Raw genomic sequence first — 12,983 nt, forward strand, 5'->3', positions numbered from 1 at the left:
AAACTGAAGAAACCAGAGTTAGAAAACACCTCAAAGAAACTACTTGTAGACTTTTGCATAGAGATGACTATTAAATATTAGAACAAACCTCTAGAATAATTACATGCTCCATCACAGAACTATGTTCAATATACAGTGATAAAAGGGGAGCTAATTGCTGACATCAGACATCAATTCTGTATTTTGCCAGACCATCTCACTGTGTAACTGATTCCATAGAAATGGAGATCCTCTGAGGTGACACTTGTGCTCTGACTTGGCTATTTGACTGTTGAAAACACAGGCCACAGGGAATTGGAATCTCTCCAGAAAATCTCATGTTGGGAGAAACCCTAAAACCTGAGCCAGCCAGAAAGGAAACTCTTGTCCTGGGAAGAGATTTTGACAGACTACCTCGCAGGAGAGTAAAGCCAAAACAATGATGAGTCCAGGACCATTTAGATACACATAACTCTATTCCTCTACTCAAAGCTTTAACCTCACTTCAGGACCTACAAGATACACTTAGAGGTGTCATTAGGTCTTTGTCTCTGTTCCCTCAGTGGCTACATTGAATAAAAATCTCCTTTTCTTGATTTAGATCTTTGCATTGACTTATCAAGGATAAAATAGTCAAACCGGGCTTGTTGGGGCATAGGCCCTGAGTCTAGTAACAGTCTGTCACATGTCAAACTCCAAATCCTCTGCAGCTCACTCAACTATAGAGGTCCCAGAGGTGTCCTTAAAATTCACTTCTTTATTCAAGCTTACCACAGAAGCAAGCTGTGTGTCTATTTTGGTTATAAAGGCTAAAATAAACTTAAATAGAGGGCAAGAGTTAAGCCTGCCAGGAGCCATGAAGTATATCTTGACATTACTATTATAGGCTGTGACTTAGGTAATAACGAAAGCAAAGGAATTCCAGGCTGTAATAGACTCACTGGTTGAAATACTCTACTTAACACTCTTAAATCTATTAACATCCTCTGCTTTTCTGATTTTTTTTAATAACAAACACAACATTCCATGGGATGGTAGACTCTTCTATATATTGAGCTTCTACCAGCTGTTCAGATACCTGCAAGTTTTCCTTAGTTGAGGGCCATAGATACACCTATATAAGCTTGTCAGTCAACCCACATTTTAGGGTAGGGTTGTTAGTATTTGAGCAGCCCAGCCCCCTTACAAATTTGGAAACTCAATCCCTGGGGTATCCTGTGTTTGGACAATTGACATACTTCATTACCTACCCCAGAATCATCTACCATTTCACCTCTAATTTCATCATGTGCTGTCTCTAGTAATGCAGGAATCTGAGTACCCCATTGTAAAAGATCCCTTTTCCATAAGTTTATGGGTATATTAGCCTCATAAGATCTTAAATTCCCTGTTTGACTTTCAGGTCCCATACATTTAACCCATAGTACACTTTGTTTTATTTGAGATCATTTTCCAATTCCTGTACACTTTGTATAAACATTCTGAAGTGGCCATCCTGAATTCCAAGATTTGGGGAAATGATAGATCAGCTCTTGTATCCACCAAACCTTCTATTTCACCACCATTTACTTGCAATTTTAATTTTGGTCTCTGATCATTAACCTTCATTTGCCATAACACACATTTTCCAGTACTTCCAAACCCCTCTGTTTTTTCTACTGGAGCAGATTTGCCTTTAAGGAAACAATAGTTGAGCAATCCTATCTCCTGCATTAATCCATTACAGCAAGAAGTGTTCCCTTCTCTGGAGGAAAGTACCATAATTCTTACTATTAACACACTGGACATTTTTAGATCTGGCTTGGTAGTACCATATTTCTCAAACTTAAAACACCAGACATTTTGAGATCTGAGGCTTTAAGCAGCTTGGTCACAGTTTCATTGTAAATGGCTGAATTTACAATTAAGGCACTGGGCATTTTGATATCAGAGGCCATTAGCAGTAATACTGGCATGATGCTCATGAGAGCCAATATCAGTCATGCCCCCTATTCACTCATCCATGGGCAATGCCCACACCTTTAAAGATCTAATAACTCGTTTACATTTGGTGTTTACATTCTCAAATGCCAAGGTCTCTATCAGCACCTGTCTCACATCAGGGTCTACTACATCTTAATCTTTGCTTCCCAGTGCCTTAATAAATGAGGCTTAATAAACAATCTTAATAAATGAGGTAACCTTTTCTCAGGTCCTCACCTTGTCCCAAGCTTTTAAAGCATATTGCTCTATAACAGCATCATAAATTCAAATCTGTTCTTTTAAGTCTGAGAACCGCCCTTCACAACTATCTTTAACAATATTCATTCCCCTTGCTCTATTTCGTTGGTGAGGGTCTGTAATTCACTAAAGAATGATACCCCAGACTCAAACTGTATGCAAAAGCAAAGAGTGTTTTATTCTGCAGAAGTCCATCATGCTGGGGTCTACCATCTACCAAGATGGAGGCACCAAAGTGAGCTTGCTGACCCAATTTATAGCACATTAAAAGAATTCAATAGGCTCTATCTCTAGGGACATTCCAGAACCATTGCTAGGGGGCAGGGGGGCTGGAAACTGTCCCTGGGGAAGTATGAAAACTGTTGCTGACCATTGCCCTTGCTTCTGACCAAGTGGTGGGGCAGCTTCTGATGGCAGGGCAGTTTCTGACTGTCTGCCTGAGGCCTGAGTTTTTTTCCTTTTTCAGTAACTGATTTGCCCAATTCTTGGAAACAGAGATTTAGGCCTAGTTTTCTGAACTGCCAATTTGAAGTCTGTCATGGAGTCAGGCTGTTTCACATTGTTCCATATTTGAGTCTTTCTTCCTCCATCTCTTTAACCATTGTAACTGCTGACTGGTCTCTAGCACAGCTCTTACCAGAGTCTTGGGGAATAATTCTATCCCAGTTACTTAATATTTGTTTTACATAAGGGGAATGCATTATATAGGAAACCACAGCCTCTTTAGACTACCTCAGATCTATCATTTCTATGGACGCCACATTATCTCATCAAAATCATGATCAGCACCATTAGCAGGCAAGTGCTGTACAACTGATGGTGCCATTGTTGTCCCCCTCCTCTATCAGTGCAGTTGGCTCAATATTAACTTTCTCTCAAAATACTGTTTTTCTTTAGCCCTGTCACCATGCACAGCCTCCCTCTCTTCCCAGCCTCACACCCTGCTTCCTGCCCCACCCAGGGTCTGCTGGCTCTTGAAACTGAAAGTCTGTGGCACCCGGTGGGGCTGAGATCTGCTTTCTGGCCTGGTTTACTTCTTTCTCTCTTTCATTCCTTGGGAAGCTCCCATTCTCTCCCAGTCACCATGTCACTCAGAAACCTTTTATTTCTACCTTTCCCAGGGCTACTCACTTCCAAGCACTTCCACCTCTACCTGAAAGCTTTCCAGTTGCATCTCAAAGCCCCTCATTTCCACTCATATTCCTCCAGGTGCTCAACCATTCTCCCAAATGTTTTTGGGACAATATAGAACGAGGAAAAAGAAAAGAAAATCCCCTCTGGCAGCAAAGCAGGAGAGAGGCTTGTGGCAGCAGCCACAATAAAATGCTTGCTGATGTCTTAAAACAGAATATCCAACCCCTCTTGACTTGTTGTCTCCTTTACCCTATTAGAAATCAAATTTCGAATTATGCCTAGCCTCACCTCTGGGTACCACTTCTAATCCTACTTTTGGCTACTGTCTTATGCTCTTTTCCCTTGTTCATCCTAATCCCTTCCAACCCTCTTAACACTAGGTAGGAGAAAAAGAAGGTTGGAGGGAAAAGGGGTTGTCCTGGTTTATATATGCTTGGCCCAGGGAGTGGCACTATTTGGAGGTGTGGCCCTGCTGGAGTACATGTGTCACTGTGGGTGTGGGCTTTAAGACCCTCATCCTAGCTGCCTGGAAGTCAGTTCACTAGCAGCCTTCAGATGAAGACATAGAACTCTCAGCTCCTCCTGCACGATGTCTGCCTGGATGCTGCCATGTTCCTGCCTTGATAATGGACTGAGCCTCTGAACCTGTAAGCCAGTCCCAAATAAATGTTGTCCTTATAAGAGTTGCCTTGGTCATGGTATCTGTTCACAGCAGTAAAACCCTAAGGCATCAATCTCCTTAGATTCCTTCCTGCTGATTAGAGGTGTGAAGTTCCTTGAGGCAAGTACAATCCATGTCACTGAGATTTCTCCAACTAGAAGCCAGCAATCCAGCAAACTGCAACCAGAACAGCAGCAGCTGCCACAGCCTCTCTGGACCTTCATATCCACTTAGAGTCCCCATAATTCCAAACTTAAACTACCTTCAGTTGACCGAATCAAACTCCTGCCAGAGCATGAGACAAATCATAGTTAGCTGCTATGGACAATCTGAAGCAGTCCCATATCCCACACCTGGGATTAAAACAAAACGTATTCACATAACATTTCTGTTTAAAGAAACCAAAGTTCTCACTACACAGAGACTCAACTCCATGCTGTCACCTGCTGTCTAAAGTGTTTCCTTGCCCTTTAGGGACCTAAACTCAGACAAAAACAGATTCTTGACCACACTGTTAAGTAGTCTTGGAAGCCATTGAGAATAGCTATCAGGGATCTGTATTGAACCATTAAGGGAAAGTTATTTCCCCCTGGTCAAAAGAATGGAATCTACCTCTTTCTCTAGGTGGAGACATGACATTCTAGTCTGCTCCAAGGATCAGAACATTACATACTACTGTCTCCTCCCAAGACCTTAACCTCTAGATATAGAGAGCTATGGGTAATTAATGACTGCTGAACAGTCTGTTTCAAGGATGAGCCCTTCATGAGTGATCAATCCTAAGTAATCAACCCTAAACACATGCATGTGTAACACTTCAGTGCGCATGTACATGAGCAAGGCCAAATGAACTCAGCAGGCTGGATGTATAAATTTGTATGTGCATATGTGTGACTAATAAAAGGCATGAATTCAAAAATGAGAGACACAGGAAGAGTTGGAGGAGAACAGGAGAGGTGGCAAATTATGTAAATACAGGATTCACATATGAAATTCTCAGAAACTATTTTTAAAGTTTCTTCAGCTGTACTTACCACTTCTCCAGAAAGACTACCTCTGAATCCTGATTCACCAGAATTTGGGAGAAGAAGATGGGAGGAGTAATTAATGAGATAACACACTTCACCTCCCCAGAAACTGCTACTCTACAATTGTTTCCAGAGATGTCTCTATGTAACTCTACTAATCCTGGCTGCTTTCAGGGTTACTCAGGAAGTATAAGTGTTGGTTATTCGTGCAAGCTCAAGCAGCATGGAAAGGCTTCACTGCTGTGGACTCCCTTTGTAAACTTTGTATACTGTGTAAACTTTGAAAATCCCCAAGGCAGGAAAGTGGCCAGGTCCAGGTCTGAGGAGCTCCACAAAGTAACTGTCACAAATGTCATCTCCAGCTTCTGAATAGGACCCTTCGCAGATTATGCTAATTTTAGGTGATAATTCTGAATAAACCTCACTAATCCCTAAACAAGAAACCTCACAATCCCTAAGCTCCCCAAGCTCAGGACTTGAATTCCCACCGATCCTCACTCTGGAAATCTCTGCCCTGAAATGCTTCTCCTTGCCCCAAGAAATCCTATATAAGCCCTGACGTCTGTTAATTTACTGCTGTCATCTCCTGGGAGAAGACGCAGCCATGCCTGGATTTGTTTCTTCACACACTATCTCTTTTATGAGATTTACTGCCTGGTGTGACTCTCTCATGGGAAGAAGCCAAGACATAATGAAGTAAAGAAAGGAAGAAGTAAAGAAGTAGAGCTGGGACAAGGCGACTCAGCTCCATTGCTCCACTGGGGATACCCCCACCCCCAAAACCAGGAGCTACAGTGCTGAAGACCAGAAGCTGCAAAGTTTAGTGTAGCACTCCAGCTCAGCCAAGGATATTCTCTCTCAGGGCTGCTACACCTCTGCTGAGGAGGCTTCCTCTCAGAAGCTGTGTGGATCTTAAGCTCCCATATCTTAGGATACCCTTCCATTGAGGTACCTCAGAGCTGTGTGGCACATAGGCTCCCAAGTCCCAGAAGACCTTTCCATCCAAGTTGGAAGGAACACCAACAATAAGTTTCCTTTTCCTTTTTTCTTTTTTCTTTAAATATTGGTTAGCATGTTTTCTTAGATATGCTTGGCTTTCTCACTCTTTCCTAAAGCTAACAGTGCTCTCCCCTTTCTGGAATATTGCATACCTGCTATTGGTCATGTGTCTGCTTGTTGACCTCCATTCCCTGCTGAATTCCTAAAATTACAAAATTGTCCCTAAATTTCCTTCTGAGTCCATTAAAATTTTTTGTTAATTTAACAAAGAATTCATGAAAGGGAGCCACAGTCTTTCCAATAACATCTACTGTCCAACATGGGACTTTCCCAAATTTTCCTGTAACATGGCAACCCAGATGGAATTTTAAAGCTCTGAGGATAGAATAGGTGAGTGTATTCTAAGATTCTGAACTCACACTTCTTTCCTTCACCACTGCTATTCCCTCAATTCTGAGAAAACCTCGGATCATTGTGTGCCTGCAAGTCCTTGACCAATATAGAAGGGTGACAGTGTGACAGGACACAGCAGTGAGGAGTTCTTTCATCTTGTATCTTGCTGAGATCAATTTAAGTTTATCTAAAATTTTACCTTGATGGAAAATCCTGTGGAAAATTATCCAACTCTTGTCTAGGAAACCAAGATCAAAATGCCCCAGCTAACAGCTTCTGTTAAACTGCTTGCTTGCTTAAAACCTCTCCTTACAGATGCCAAGCAAGATATCAGGATGTAGGGTTGCCTTTTAAAATCCCTTATCCTAAATACTTGGGACTTCACTTGGGTACTGAATAACTGAGTTTAGTCCCAGCCAGCTGGAATAAAGACTTGCAATTGTCTATAAATATGTCTGAGTGGCCGTCTCTGGTGCACTCCTATTAACACCAACAATTAGACCTTAAATGATATGATTTGTAGGTAGTTGATAATCAAGTTGGTGTCTTAGGGTTTTACCACTGTGAACAGACACCATGACTAAGGCAATTCTTATAAGGACAACATTTAATTAGGCCTACCTCACAGGTTCAGAGGATCAGTCCATTATCAAGGTGGGAACATGGCAACATCCAGGCAAGCATGGTGCAGGAGGAGCTGGGAGTTCTACCTCTTCATATGAAGGCTGCTAGCAGAATACTGACTTCTAGGCAGCTAGAATGAGGGTCTCAGAGCCCACACCCACAGTGATTCACCTACACCAATAGGGCCATACCTTCTAATTGTACCACTCCCTGAGCAGAGCATACACAAAACATCACAGTGGGTAAATGTACACACAAGGCTGTTGAAACTTTAAATTAGGTTTAACTGTTTCTAACATGTTGGTTTCTAAGGGACTAAAATGCCTGCTAATACAAAGTCAAAGAATGGTCTCAGCTCACACAGGAATATTGATCCAAATGAGACAGTGACTGTGAGATATGCTGCTTAAGTTTTCAGGTTGTTCCCACCTACAAGTGTAAATGTCACTGTTTTTTCTCTCAGAGGAAGGGATGAGATGAGAGCCATAACCAGACTTTACAAATAGCTTGTGCTGAGTTCAGAGCATTTCCTTCTCTGTTCTATCCCTAGGCCTAGGCCTGGACGCTTCTAGCCTCCATACAATCTAATCTTCTGTAAGCTCTGAAGGCTTCAGCTTACAGCTTAGAATGTTTCAGCCTTTGAGACTGACTGCTAAATAAACTCACTCTTTCTAGATCTTTCTGAATTCTGTCTCCCTGGCTCAAATCAGCCATTTTCTGATTCATCACTTCATCTATCCCTCAATTAGATGACATTGTCTGGGACCTGTACTCTTTAAATATATCTAAGCATAAGAAACAAGACTTAAAAAAAAATCACAGACCACAGGAGACAAAGGAAAAAGTGCCTGAATGTATGTGGCAACCTCTGAATCCTAAAAGAAATTGGAGATTATTACAGAAACTCTGAAGTCCAAAAGAATGTATTATAATATTTCTTAGTTTTAGTCAATTTGTCGTGGTTATACAAAGTAACACAAGGGGAAACAGAGGGACTTTTATCATCATTTTTCTGTATATTGTATATTTTAAATACTCTCTCTCTCTCTCCTCTGTGTGTGTGTCTGTGTGTGTGTGTGTGTGTGTGTGTGTGTGTGTGTGTGTGTGTGTGTGTATTTAGAGGAGAACCTATAGGAGCTAATTCTCTCCTTTTTAGGATCAAACTAAGTTATAATGCTTCACAGCAGGTGCCTTTATCCACTGAGTCATTATATATATATTTTTTTCCTTTTGTTCCTTCAACTTCTACTTCTGTTCCACGTCTATCTTTATATTTGACTTTAATATAATTGGATTAGGTTATTAAATATTTTATTCCCATCTTTATGGTTAGCAACTGTTGTGGTAAATCTCCAACCCAAATAAGCCCAGGCAATGAAAACACAACACAGTTAACATGAATATATGCTATGTGCCTGGATTGGGCAGATCTACCACTACACTGCCATCTTCCCCATATAAGAAACCCCTTAGAAGCTCCACTTTCCTTTTTCTTCCTCCTCCGTGGTCCTCTCTCTCTCCCTCCTTTTCTCCCAAAACCTTCAGCTCCACCTTCCCCTCTTTTCAGCCCAATCACCGGCTCTAGCCTTTATTTTATAAATTAAGGTGGGAAGAAGGTTTACAGGAAATCACCAGAGCACTGACTCACTGCTTGTTTGTAACCCCTCAGGAGGAGAACGGAATTAACATCAAATATAATTAGCCCCAGGGCTATCTGCAACAAGCAACAAAAATTTCCGGATCATTAGTTGTTAATGGGCTTTTGATGAAACAATTTAGTCAAGACATGTTGATAATAACTAAAGAAAAATAGTTACTGCAAACGCTACCTACTTACAAGAATGAGATCGTTTTTGCCTTCAGTTTCACTGTGTGCTGTGGATGAATGTTATTTCTTGCTATACTAGGTAAATAGGCATCGGTTCTATTGGCCTTTTCTCTTTTTAAAATGGCTTTAAGAACATCTGCCCATATCAAAGGGTCGATGTCATCACAATCTTGTGCTAACAAAACACAATCCTTTGGATGCCTCTTTGATTGCATCACAACACTTGATAATTCACTATTTAAACTATTTTCAACTACCTTTTAGTTAATACCTTGGTTAGGTCCTCTTTTGACCTGTATGAGAAACATCTTAAAAGGGGACATAGGGAGATCAGTCACCCAGATATTAGGGCCATTTGCTTTCAGCCTCACGTCTGGCTTCCTGATTGTTCTTTTGGGCTGCACTAGGGGATCTTCTGCTTGTCAGAGGCCTAACCCCTGGGCCCTTTCTCAGATCTTACCTGGAGAAGGGTAAAGGGTATCCTTGAAACAAGCCTCAGCTTTCCCCGGCTGTCTCCAAGGACCCTGGGGAAGACGCCCCTTGGTAGAGACACTGAGTGGGGTTAAGAAGACACGAAGACACCTGGTGTTTTATGAAGGCTACACACTCGGTGTAGACAACTGACACAGGGGTAAGCAACCATGTGCTGCTCTGGGACGACTGGGGACACCCTGTGTGCAGACAACTGAAGTGGGGCTATGGAGCCATGTAGTACTCTGTGACCGCTCTAGGTTGTCCTAAGTGTGGACGACTGAGTTGGGAATAAGCGGCTTTGTAGCGCTCTGTGTGTGGCTGAGTGTGTCCCTAAGTCGGGCGAGGACAAGCAGCCACATGAGGAGGTGAGAGGGGCAGGGACAGAGAGGCTGAACCTTGGGACTTTGTCTTCTACAAAAAGAATGCAACCTGACAAGGCCGGAAGAACGGGGTCCATAGAGATGAGGCCTGGAACCTGCGCCCCATTCACCGTGACCCAGGCCCAGCTACACACGCAGCCCACGCGCATAGGGCGCGGGGGCGGAGCCAGAGCGAAGGTCCTTGCTGATTGGACGAGGGGCGCCCACGGGGGCGTCGGCCCCGCTCCTCAGGGTCAGCTCGAGGGGCCCTTTTGAAAGACGCGACTGACCGCGTGGCCCGCAGAGGTCTGAGGCGAGAGGTCGACGGTGGCAGCGCAGCAATGGCGACCGCGGGCGGCAGCCGACGAGCCCCGGTCCCGGGCCCTCGGCTCGGCCTGCCTCTGGCAGCTCACCTGCCGGCGAGCCTGGGCGGGGAGGGCGCGAAGGACAGCGTCGGGGGTGCGCTGGCCGGGAGGCCGTCGGTTTGGTTCTGTCCCCTCTTGTTCTCGGCTTTCTAGACCTTGCTAATGAGGCCCCTCAGCTCTGATTCACTGTTAGTGGTGGCGGTGGTGGCTTTCCACTGACCCTTCAGCTGCTCCTATTACCGTTTATAGTTGAGTTTAGGGGACAGTTTGGAAAAGTTAATTGTTAAAACACAACACAGCTTTGAGGTTAATTAAAGAGGGATTGTTTGTAGCCATGGGAGCATGTGTGTGAGGGAAAAACTTAGGTCAAACTAAAAGTGTTGGGGAGTTCCTCTTCCAGGATTTTCATTTTCTGTCAATTTCATCCTAAACAGGAGAGAAAACTTCTGGAAACAATGACTGGTTTCAGAGTTCCAGGGTTCCCAGCTTTGCTCAGATGCTGAAAAAGAATTTGCCAGTTCAGCCATCAGCTCAGACAGTAACTTTGCCCACTGGATATTCCTCTGAAAGTTGTAGTCTGTCGAATATGGCATCCAAGGTTACGCAAGTGACAGGTACAACTTTCTTTTTATTTGTAGAAGTACCTAGATACACAAAGATTATGGGATTGATAGTAACTGCTAAGTGATGTGGGTGTGGGTGTATGTTGTCTCTCATCTCTGTGGCCGTGTGCCATTTGGAGTTAGTAACTGTGACATATTACAGTAGGAGGCCTGTAGAAGTCTTTAACTTCGCAGATCCTTTATTTGTTCCTGCCTGCCTTCACTGTTGAATTACTTGAAATATAACTTAGCCTGCCCCCACTATGGGGTGTCAGGGAAAGTTCTAGACTTGCAAGCACTTTGTATTCTACATATTACTTCACATAAAGAAGTAGTAAACATACTGTGATACTTAGATTGAATTGGGATCAGACAGCTCAGTGGGATAGGCATTATAACAGACTGGTACACAAAACTAGATCGTAGTCTCAACAAAACCAGTTCTATATCATTGCCACTCTAGACCTTAGTGACCTCATCTGTAAAAATGACTTATCTCTGAGACATCACTAAAATTCCATTAATTTTTCCATCACAAATGGTATTTCTGTATAATGTGTCCTCAGTGTGCCAAAAGACATATACAGTAACAGGTTGTGGTTGTAGGTGTATCCAAACTGTCTAGTAGGAACTTGGGGGGAAAACATGCTTATTGTATAAGGGTTTAGTACTTTGACTGGTTTCTTTAAACCAAACTGACCAGTAAAACATTTGTTCTTAGGTAATTTTCCAGAGCCATTGCTTTCCAAAGGTCTTTCATCTATTTCAAATCCTGTCCTTCCTCCAAAAAAACTACCTAAAGAGTTTATAATGAAATACAAACGTGGAGAGATCAATCCCGTGTCGGCCTTGCACCAGTTTGCACAAATGCAGCGTGTTCAGCTTGACCTTAAGGAAACTGTAACAACAGGTAAGATGGAAGTTGTGCCTAATTATCCCAGGACTAGCATTATTTTTTCCAATAAAAGTAGGGTATATAAGCAGTTTTACATTTACTTACCACACACAATGTTAAGGTTAAATAGGTATTTTGTGACAAAATAAAGACACATTTCTGTCAGTGTTGATCAAGTATTTGTTCTGAAATTATAAGATTCTGTGATTGTGATGCCTGAGGAAAAACATGGTCAGATTTCACCCTGAAATTAAAGGATTTGAAAAGAAAAGGGGCACTTGCATGGTCGATGTTGCCTCTGCAGAATTATCTGGCATCTGCCATTCTCCTTTATACCCTTAAACCTGAAGTACACCTTACTGTGTGTATTTGTGGAAGGCTACAGGAGTATAATCAGAAGCAGAAAGGCTTCTGGTCTCTTCATGTTGAGGGCTCTAACCAAGAACCTTAGGAACTTGCTGTTAAGAAGCACTGACTAACATGTGATAGTGAAACTAGCTTTGAAATATTTGTGTGCATGCAGAGAGTTTTTTTTCTGTAGTTTTCTAACAATTCCCTGTATGGATCTCAAAGATGGTATCTCTGCAACATAATTTAAAGCTCTGGAAATTTTACTGAAGATTTTAGATAAGTTTCTTTGAGTGAAATACCAGTAAACTTGACAAAAATGTAAACTGTAGTACTTTCATTAGGTAAACAGCAGTCTCAATATTAGTTTAACTTCTTAGCTTTCCTACATTATTCTCAGATCACCCTTGGAAATGTAAGCTTTTAATAAGAAAGATCAAAAAATTCCCAGTGAAGATACTTTGCTGCTCTGAGGATTGCCAGTGCTGTTCTGTTTGTTCTGTGTTCTAAGTTTGTGAACGGCTAGAAACAAGCTAAAGTTCACTACTCAGCTTTCTGATATAGAACACTTTCTAACAAATGTAGTGTGTAATATACATGAGTCATCTGAGCCACTTGTTAAGAAAGTAAAGTATTACCTGGTTTAACACGTTTATATGGAAATACAGGTAAACATGGGAAAATGGTAAGTTGAGATGTTTAGGAAAGGGGAAAAAAGCAAGATTAGCCAAATATAGGTTTAAGTTCATAGTAAAATTTTATGTGTATGTTTTAGAAATAGTTAATGGAACATGATTATAAATATGTGAGAAAATGAGATGGCAGTGTGTGCAGTGGCTAGTTCCTAGCCATCCCTAACAAAGAGAAGATATTTAAGTGTCTAACATTAAATTCTCTCATCTGTAAATTTAGGAGATGATTAAATTTTCATGAGGCAAATGCAAAATTCAAGTAAAAGGCATAGTGGAAAGGTAATCCTGTTGTGGAGTTTGTGTAAGGATGGGCAGTTTGTTTAATTCATGGAAACGTCTTTTCTCTTGGTTGTTTTGGTTCTTTTTATTTATTCCCTGACCT

At 42.0% G+C, this 12,983-nt stretch overlaps 1 protein-coding gene across 1 annotated transcript in view; it reads left to right on the forward strand.

Moving 5' to 3' along the window:
* The first annotated feature begins 9,973 nt into the window (after positions 1–9,973).
* The window catches only part of Adad1 (adenosine deaminase domain containing 1 (testis specific)), a 47,857-nt gene continuing 44,847 nt past the window's right edge, over positions 9,974–12,983 (forward strand). The window contains exons 1-3 of the mRNA NM_009350.3: positions 9,974–10,158; positions 10,499–10,678; positions 11,388–11,576. Coding sequence (NP_033376.2) covers positions 10,041–10,158; positions 10,499–10,678; positions 11,388–11,576 — 487 coding nt within the window. The 5' untranslated portion in view covers positions 9,974–10,040. The remainder of the gene's footprint in view (positions 10,159–10,498; positions 10,679–11,387; positions 11,577–12,983) is intronic.

This window comes from Mus musculus, chromosome 3 (assembly GCF_000001635.26).
Source record: "Mus musculus strain C57BL/6J chromosome 3, GRCm38.p6 C57BL/6J".
Taxonomy (NCBI): domain Eukaryota; kingdom Metazoa; phylum Chordata; class Mammalia; order Rodentia; family Muridae; genus Mus; species Mus musculus.